The 10,388-nt window shown below is 35.3% G+C and overlaps 1 protein-coding gene across 1 annotated transcript; it reads left to right on the forward strand.

The window, feature by feature from the left end:
* Positions 1–536: 536 nt before the first annotated feature.
* On the forward strand, positions 537–1,513 carry LOC104857992 (putative olfactory receptor 10D4). The gene has a single exon (XM_010618074.2). The coding sequence runs from the start codon at positions 548–550 to the stop codon at positions 1,481–1,483; it is 936 nt and encodes a 311-aa protein (XP_010616376.1). The 5' UTR covers positions 537–547; the 3' UTR covers positions 1,484–1,513.
* Positions 1,514–10,388: the final 8,875 nt, after the last annotated feature.

A 10,388-nucleotide genomic window follows, 5' to 3' on the forward strand; every position in this document is an offset into this window, starting at 1 on the left:
CCTCCTCCCAGCCACCAGGAAAATACATGGATGGATGGATGGATGGATGGATGGATAGATACATAGGGTCAACTGAATCCATAGGTAGATGTACAATTTAAAGACAGCATTAGATTAGAAAATTTACAATAAACATATCAGAATTTTCAGAACATGAAACCTGAAAAATTCTACCTGTATCTCTGACATTTAATACTAAAAATTAGTATTGTTTAATTTGCATGTGGTAAGAGAATTGCAGATTTTGGAGCTTTAAGTGAAGGTTACCACAATGTCATCTGTATTTTGTTTATGGTAGCTATTCCAATAAACAAGGGACATGTTAAGTAAATTTTTGTCTCATTAAGAGCTCAGATCCTTCATGCTAGTTTCTCATTGTTGACTTACCTACTATGCATGTGCTTTGGGAAGCTCTTTCAGGACCATTACTTTATAAACATCTTGATCCTTATATCCCTTACCACTTTCACTGATCTAAACACAGATAATTTACATTTAACCACTAATTTCTTTTCACAGACTCCCAAGTGTTGATCCTTCCACAAAAATGAGAAATCACACTGTGGTGACTGAATTCATCCTGCTGGGCATCCCTCAGACAGAAGGCCTAGAGACTGCCCTTTTCTTCCTGTTCTCATCATTGTATTCAAGCACCCTCCTGGGAAATGTGCTCATTCTTACTGCTATCTTGTCCTCCTCCCGGCTTCACACTCCCATGTATTATTTCTTGGGAAACCTGTCCATCTTTGACCTGGGTTTCTCTTCGACTACCGTCCCCAAGATGTTGTCATACCTTTCTGGGCAGAGTCAAGTCATCTCTTTTCAGGGCTGTGCTACTCAGCTCTTCTTCTACCATTTCCTGGGCTGCACTGAGACTTTTCTATACACAGTGATGGCCTATGACCGCTTTGTTGCTATATGTTATCCACTGAGATACATGGTCATCATGAACCACAGAGTGTGCTTTGTCTTGGCCACAGGAACCTGGATGAGTGGCTGTGTCCATGCCATTATCCTAACCTCCCTCACCTTCAAATTACCTTACTGTGACTCCAACCAGGTGAGCTACTACTTCTGTGATATACCTGCAGTGTTGCCTCTAGCCTGTGAGGATAACTCTCTAGCTCAGAGGGTAAGTTTTACAAACGTTGGCCTTGTATCTCTCATTTGCTTGTTTCTCATCTTTGTTTCCTACACTCGCATTGGAATCTCCATATCAAAAATCCGCTCCACAGAGGGCAGGCAACGAGCATTCTCCACCTGCAGCGCCCACCTGACTGCAATCCTTTGTGCTTATGGGCCAGTCATCATCATCTATCTGCAGCCCAACCCCAGTCCCTTGCTTGGTGCTGTAATTCAGATGCTGAATAACCTTGTAACTCCCATGCTGAACCCACTGATCTACAGCCTGAGGAATAAGGATGTAAAATCAGCCCTGAGGCACATATTTCTCAAGAGGAACCTTGCTTTGAGAAATGAGTGAAACTATCTAAAGCTTTGCTGGACAAAATTTGATTCCCTGTTTTTAGGACAAGTTTTCATCTGTAACTTCTGAATTAATTTGCCCCTTAATCTTGGTCTTTTAAAACATATGTCTGTTTCTATTTCTCCATGTCTTATAATGAAGTATACTTTAAAATGTTATTTGATAAGACATTGCATGGCTTCTTATATTACATGGATCATTAGTAAGAACCACTGTCCCTCCAAAATATTTCTTAATTTTTCTCACTCTTTAAAAGGGTTAAAAAATATTGTGCCCTTTCAAGAATGGTCTCAGTTGAAAATCTATTCATATCTATCTAGAGTGCAGAGTGAGTAAAAGAAGAATTTTAGAAAGGTCAGCTTAATACCAAATATCAACATTCTATATTCTTTTATGTAGAGTGTAAACTACAATGTGATATTATTAGGCAACATAATTCAAACAAACTAAATAATGTTTAAAGTAAGAACTCCTATGTATATAGTCTTATGTGGTTTTAAGATTTTATTTAAAATCCTAGTTTAGAGACTTTTTTGAGATTGAGATAGTTTCTAGACACCCAGAAAACTTTGAACCTGGAAAATTTATCATTAAATACTAGAAGAATCAATTTTACTTTTGTAAAAGGTGGTCAAAAACAAAAAAAAAAAATGAAAGTCAAATGTTGCAAAATGTTTTTTCCAAATAAAAGCCATATTGACTTATTTCTATGTTTATACATAAAGTCCATGTTAGAGTTTTAAAAAATTGAAGTAGCTATATTGTTTTACATTGAATAATTTTTAAAGGAAAAATAGGTACATTTTTTATCCAGAATTTATCATGTGTTTTTAGTGAACATATTCTCCTCCCTCTCTTCATGATTTCTTTTTCTTTTAAAATTTTTTGATGTGTTAATTATTCATGGCTTTTCTTATAAGCCTCATATTTCTTTTGGAAATCGTCACAGAATAAATGGACAGGAAGCCAGAGAAATGAAATAACAGGGATGATGGGCTCTACTTGTCAAGTTACAATTTCTTGAAGAAATCCAAATCCACCTATCTGCATTGATCAAACTGTCAGAAACATCTGCTTGTCTAGAGGAACAAAGAAGCGTGGGAGCACACTGACCTCTTCCTAGTCAGTCAAGCATACATAAGCAACCGCTGTGTCCTAAAGATGACAATCTGTTCCGGTGAAAACATGTTAGTAGACAGGCCAGAAGGCAGATCCCAGCCTGGAGATGTCTTCAACCACAGCCTACAGAGAACATTTCAGAAGCCTAAGAGACTGATGGAAGAAAGAGAACGGAATAAGCACCAGGACAACAGAATGACAACTATAGCTACTATTAGCTGAGTATTTATTATGTTTCAAGTGTTATGTAACATAATGCATATTATACCTAATTGTTAATCCTATAATAGGAAATAGACATTATTTCTCTTGCTTTGTACCACTCAAAAGGGAATTAAGTAATAGATATCACCAACTAGGAAAAAGAAGCTTAGGAAGTCTACACAGAGACATATTCTCTTGGTGCTTAGTGATAAAATGGAATATTGATTTGCTATCTCATGTAAACAGTTAGACTGGTCATATTTGTTTCTTCTTTGCTTTGTATCCTTAGCATAGAAGATAGGTCATCAAACCAAAGGAAGTCTTGCAGCATAACCCCTGAGACCGAGAAATGACAGCCAAACTTCTTGTTTCCTCTGCCTCTTCTCTTAAATACAAAAGCCACACCCTTTCAGCATCTCTTCTGTGGGCTTTCAGCCACTAGGGCTAGATGCCACTTTCTAGATGCTAACTACAATGGGCCACTGTTCAAAGTCCAAAAGTAGCCCCATTAATACAAATAATAATTAAAACAGGAAAATGGAAAACCCATTTAAATACTAAGTACATAGGAGAATGTATCCTGGAGACAAGTTTTGCCCTTCTGGTAGTGTCCCTGCCATGTCTCACCCTTGGTCTGCATTGCTCACTTCTGGACCTGCACATTCCTGTTCCTCACCTTGGACTGCATGTTATCTGCCCCTGTGATAAACTCAGAATTGCCACCTGATAGATGGGCAATGCTTTTTATTAAGTTGGTGAGGGTACAGTCTCAAATACTGAATGAAAAACACCTGTGATTATAAAGCCATTGAGGATAGAGAAAGGCAGTCAAGAATAGAGTCAGCATATTAACACAGAAAGGTCAAAATAGAAGATGAAATATTCTACTTTCTTTACCAAAAATCTACCAGCTGCCATTCATTATGCATATTCTATATTTTTAGATCCAAATAAATGTTTTAATTTATGATACAGCATAATCAGCGAGTCTCTCAATAATCAGGGTATTGTTTCATTTTGAAGAGAAATAAGTCAATCACAGAAAACTGCCCAAAAGCTTTTACTTTTTAGTAGTAGAGATTACATAGAGCACTGGTTTGACTGCAACATTCCACTGGCAAACCAAGGAAAAGACAGAAACTATTACCAGTGCCTTCCTGACTCTTTTCTCCTATTTTGTGTGCATTGGCCAAGCCATTCTTAGTCAGAGGAAGTGTTCTTCCTGCTCTTCTAACTGGAAAATTCTCAATCTGCTCTTGTCCATTTATATGAAATAGCTTTATAGCCACAATTTGATTTTCCAAGTAGAACTGTCTATAAAAAGAGTATACACTGGTGATACAAATACCATCATTTTTAGAAAATGACAGAAACAGTTTGCATTGTAAATGAATTACTAGAATTTGATTTATGTATCAGGTACTTTTGAGTGGGGCTAGTGTGAGTCATAATTCTCAAGGCTAATGACATCAGCATTAGGATTAATGCTCTGAATGTGCAAGGATAAAACCAAACTTTGAACTGGAGTGACCTAACTGTGCTCATTCCCTCTACATGCTGCAGTCTGCCAGCAACTTCCCACCCCCACTTTTAAATTTTCAATATAGTCTTTGAGATGTAGGCTATGTTACAGAGTGCTTATACAGTGGTTCCTCGGTTCACAGATGCTTTTTTTTGAGAACAATTTGGCAAATAGAAGCCTTTGGCAAAATTTTGTTTTTATTTGTGAACTCTGTACCTGGTGATGAACATTACTGTGGTCACCTTTCCCACAGAAACACAAACACTGTCATCTTTTCCAGAACCATAGAACAAATTAAGTTCATGAACTGAAAACTTTTAGAGTTTTCTACATATAAAACTAAAATTAAAGTTTTTATGATGGCTAACAATATGCCTAGGATATCACTAGAATGCTTCATGCGAATGATAATAAAAACAATTCTTACAATAATAGCAAAATTTGATATAGCACTTATTTTGTGTGAAGCACAATTCCTGATGATTTGTTTCATTCTGTTATTTTAAATCTTACAATGAACTAAGGGAAATACAATTAGCATCATCATTTTCAAGTGAGAAAACCGAGGCTTAGAGAGTTTCATTGAAGTTTCCCAACACAGGGCTGGAACAAGAGCTAAAACTTTTATTATTTGACCTCTGAATGTATCATAACTTTACATGGTGTAAATATATGATTTATAATAACATACTTTCTAAGAGTTCTGCTCACAACATGATAGACTAAGTTATTTCAAGCTAGTAGAAAATTAGAAAAATTATGTAAAACATTTTAATAATTAAAAAAGAGCAATATCAAGACAATAAGAAATAGGAGCCAAAGCTGAGAAAAGGACAGAAGCCAAGATAAATAAGTCTGACTACTGGCATCCACTTACTTTTTTTCAGCAAATATTAAATACAAATGGATGGCTGAAAACCTAAGCTATGTCACAACGTCAGGAAGAAAAAAGTATTGATTTGGATTTTCCAAAGGGAATGTGCCCCATACCTTAGACTTTTGAATAGAACCCTATAGGCTCAAACTGAAGAAGTCAAGGTGAATTAGAAATAGGTACAACAGCCCAATGACTGAATGTCATTAGACTATAACTGGATTGTGATTCTTGGTGCTTAGTCTAATGTCCCATCAAAAGCAATGAGTAAAAACTCTCAGAGGAAAGATAATGATTGAAGAATTACCATAATTCTTCACATAAAATGTCTAAAAACTAAAAAAAATCTAATATTGGGAAATTATACAATATAGTATTGAATAACACACTTAAGAGGGAAATCCTAACACTAATTATGAAGTATTTTCAAATAAATGCCAGTGAAAAATTACATGTCTAAATTTAGGATTCAGCTATAGATATACACAAATTTGTAGCTATAAAAATACATTAGAAATAAACAGGAAGTCTAAAACTCTATAACCTAAGACTCCATCTCAAGATGTTAGAAAAAGAGTAGCATTGCAATAAACCAAAGGATTTTAAAAGAATGAAAATAATAAAAATAGGAACAGATGTTGACGGAAGAAAAATTCACACAACAAACAATGAAAGAAACAAAACTTCTGCAGATTATTGAGATTAACAAACTTCCAGGTCAAGGACATAGAGAACACAATGATAACCAACATTAGGAATGAAAAGGTGGTATCAGTGTAGGATGTACAATGCTAAATGATATTGTAAGGCACGTCCATAAACAATTTAAAGCAAGAAAATTTCATAGCCACTTTTTTTTTTCCTTGAAGAGTAGGGATTGAATCCAGGCCTTGCAAATGCTAGATAGGTGTTTTACCACTGAGAAACAGCCTCAGTCCAATGCAAGTAAATTTTAAAATTAAAAAGTATCTTAACTCTCATTAAAATAAGAACATTTGAAAAATTGTTAAAACTGGAGAAGAAAAGGTGGAGGTGTAAAACTTGGTGGCACGTCAAAATCTCTCCAGGACCTGGACTTGTGACACCAAGAAAATAACAATTTAGGGAACAGACAAAACATAAAAAGCACTTAAAATTAATAAAGAGCTATAAGAAAAACTAGAAATCCTAGAGAAACTGTAGAAATCAAAGACAATGCAGAGAAAAGAAAGAAGTAGCCTAGAAATGCTGACGCCAGTTTAGAAGAAGGGGAGCCTGTCTGTGCAAAGGCCAGGTAAACCTGGAGAAACTCAGCAGCCCCAGGGAGAAACAATGAACTGAGCTGGCTGTGCTAGCCCTAAGAAAAACCCAGAGTTATAACAAACTGCAAAAAAGTGTGGGTCTTGACTATGAAAGTAAATCCTTTCACAAGGCAGGACAGAGTAGGAGAACAAATCCATTGCAGTACCCACCATATGTGAGAGTGAGTAATCAGGAGCCATTTGGGGAGGGGGTTAATTCTTTAAGACTGAGGGATTCTCTGAATCAGAGTCACAGAACAACTATGCTTCCTAGGGTTCCTGGTGTCACCCTACCACAGTGATTGGATGGGAGATAGTCACAAGAGATTGTCATGGAGCCACATGCTTACTGCAGAAAGAATCACTACCATCAAGAAATCAAATAATAACAAATGTTGGGGAGGAGGCAGAGGAAAAAAACCCTTTGTACAGTATCATTGGGGTTACAAACTAATACAACCACTACTAGAAATCAACATGGAGATTCCTCAAAAAATTAAAAATATAAATTACAATGACCCAGGTATTCCCATTGTAAATATCTTTCCAAAAGAGTCAGAGACATCATTTTACAGTGATCCATTCATACCTGTTTTAGCAACACAACTCATAATAGCTAAATATTGTGAGTGATCTAGACACCCATCAACAGATGAATCAATAAAGAATCGTGCTAGTTATACACAAAGGAGTACTCCTTTGCTAGAAAGAAAGATAAATTTGGCACACTTGTAGTGACATGAGTTCATGTTGGGACCACAATATTAAGTGAAATGACCAGAAGCACAAGCTTAACTAGCACATAGTTTCTCTTACAGGAAAAACTCAAAGTGTGAATAACTTAAAGAAAAAAAAAAGACAAATAATAGGAAACAGGGAGATAGCTATTTTTCAGCTGAGAAGGAGACCAAGAGATAGAGGGCAGAGTGAGTTAATGGGTGGGGGGAGAAAAAGAATTAATATGTAGCATAGTACATACATGTACTAACTCCCCACGCTAAATGGAATCATTATTTACTGCAAACATCTAAAAATAAAAAGGATCACAAATGTCCCCTAATTTCAGGTCCAGATAGCCCACTGGTAACTCTGAATAAACATTTGAAAACAATTCATTGAATAGGAAGAATATCAACTTTTTCATTCATTTTATGATGCTAGGATAACAATGATATTAAAGGGAGGACAGGGACAAGGGGAAAAAATGAGAACCAAGACCTGTCTTGGAAAGGTACAAGATTCCAATGATGAATGTAACTGTGCTGTATACCTAAAATGTACCAATAAACTCAATAAAAAAATCTTACAAGATATTCTAAGAAAAGAAAATACAGGTCATTATTTACATGAGAATAAACTCAAATTCCTGAGCAGTTATTTGCCAAACAAATCCAAATGTATGTGACAGAGGTTAATATATCATGTCTAATTTAGGTTTATTCCAGAAATGAAAGGTCTGTGTAACATTTGACAATAATCATTATAATTCATATATTAAAAATAAAAGCAAAGAACAAAACTGTACACCTAACAGCTATAGTTGTGTTAAATTAATTTAATGAAATTCAGCAACCTTCCATTATTCAAATTAAAAAGGAAAACGTAGTCTGAAAACAGATCTCAAAGTATCTTAAAAGGATATTCCTTAGCCTTATTATAAAGACAACCAGAGAACATGAAGAAAGCCACTACACTACATGGTTTAATGTTGGACACATTCTTGATATCTAAAGTAAGATAAAGGTGCTAGTTATTCTATTCAGGCATATATTAGAGGTCTTCTCCAAAGCAAATGAGAAAGGAAGAAAAATTAAAATGTAATAATTTGAAGGGGGAAAAATAAAAGATTATGTACAAATATGAGCATCCATAAAATGTTTAAAACAACCTGCAAAATACCATTAAATTTATATTTAAATTAAACAAGGTTAGTGTAAAATGAAAATCTATTGAAATCAATTTCTGTACAGAAATCAACACCTAGTTAATAAAAACATTTTTAGAATACTATTTAATATAGTGTCAAAGTTGGGCATGGTAGGTTTTTGTACACAACTCTAATACAGCCACTGTGGACCCCAAATTTGTAGTGTGAATTCAAATTTAGTGTGGGTAACATAGTGACACCTCATTTCCTTAAAATAATATTAATAACAATAATAAATACTGTAGAAAAAAATTAAGATTCTGCAAAAGTATATAGAATATATAATACAGCATAAAATAACTAATTTAAATTACACAAAGACCTCTACAAGAGAGTTATAAAAACACCCTCAAAAAATTGAATGTTGGGGAATTTAACTCAGTGACACCATCCCTGCCTTGCAAGCACAAGGTCCTGAGTTCAATCCCTGTACAAAAATAAATAAATAAATAAATAAATAAATAAATAAATAAATAAGTTTTGTTAGATCAAGCAAATGAAAAACATTATTGTAGGAAACTAGATTTCTCACCACAGGAGAAAGAACACACAAATGAAGATTTGAGGAAAGAAGAAAGAATGCTATGTTTGTTGTTACTTTAAAAGTTGAGGCCTCCGCAAAGTTGAAATTTTTATTTTTAAATATTGGCCGATTTTGTCTATAGAAACTTTCTAGATTCTATAAAAGTCCAATAGCCAGGAGCACAGAGTCCACTCAAATGTTGCTTTCTATTTATAAATTTCACTAAAAGGAACATAGCTTCTTTTTTTTCTTTTTGTTGAGTTTATTGGTACAATCTAGATATACAATACAGTTACATTCATTACTGGGATTCTGTAGAAACATAGCTTCTTATAGAAGTGATTGACTACATTGCTGGAAAGTACAGATCAGATAAAATATGTTGTACAGAAGGAAATATGCATAAACCAAAGAAACATGCAAAAAAGACACTGATGCACATAAATAGGGTTTCCATTAGCCAAATATATCATAATAATGAAGTAGAAAAATGTCCCATAGAGAAGATGAACTAAGTAACTAACTAAATAACAGGTGACACCTTTTTTTCCCCAGCATAGCCTTAGTGCAGGCTGCTGCCTCCGCCCATGGTGTGCCTCATTCTGCTATCTCTGCATAGCAGTTTACTCTTCAGAGCTCAGCTAACAGCACATTTTGTGGAGGTCCTCCTCCTCCTCCTTCAAGGAATTCTAGCTGGCCATGCAGACCATGATTCAAGTAAACAGTGACTGGTGAGAGCAGGAGCGTGAGGGTGCACTGAGCATATGGCATTCTCTTCTTAAACTTGCAATCCACTGAACTTGCCTTCTTACCATCGACCATGCTAATTAGTTTATAAGTTTGACAATGTGATTAGAGCCTCTGAGCTTATACTAGACTGTATGTTCTTTGGATACAGAGACCATGGCTAATTCCTGTTCTCTGAATATACCAGTTTGTGTGTGTCATGGTAGATGTTGATAAGTTTTGGTAGAATTAACAAGAAAACCCCCTGGATCCTCTAATTCATTGACATGACTTTCTTTCCACCTCACAGACTCTTCTTGTCTCTATGTAGCTAACTACTTAGTTCAGACTTTATGACCATTATTATAACTAGTTCTAAACTACTCGTCTTCCCTCCATCCTGTCTTCCTGCCAATCTTTAGTGAGTGCAGCTGCCTGCCCCGTTCCTGCACCCATCATGGTAGAGAAAAATCACAAACCAGGCAGTTTTGGAACACTAGGAATTCATTACCATTTGCTTCATATGTCTGTTGGCAATTCTATTGTTTTATTTAGTGAGATTGCTCCCATACTCCTCCGGGATGAACATTTATATGGGTTTGCGCCTGACTTTTGCTGAGTTGGTTGATTCTAACACAGAGAATAAAAAGAGGAATCTCCCAGTCCCTGATGAAGGGAAATAACTTCGCAATCCATGATCCTGGATTTTTTTTTTTTTTTTTTTTTT

Source organism: Fukomys damarensis, unplaced genomic scaffold, assembly GCF_012274545.1.
Source record: "Fukomys damarensis isolate Sample0158 unplaced genomic scaffold, DMR_v1.0_HiC HiC_scaffold_16, whole genome shotgun sequence".
Classification (NCBI taxonomy): domain Eukaryota; kingdom Metazoa; phylum Chordata; class Mammalia; order Rodentia; family Bathyergidae; genus Fukomys; species Fukomys damarensis.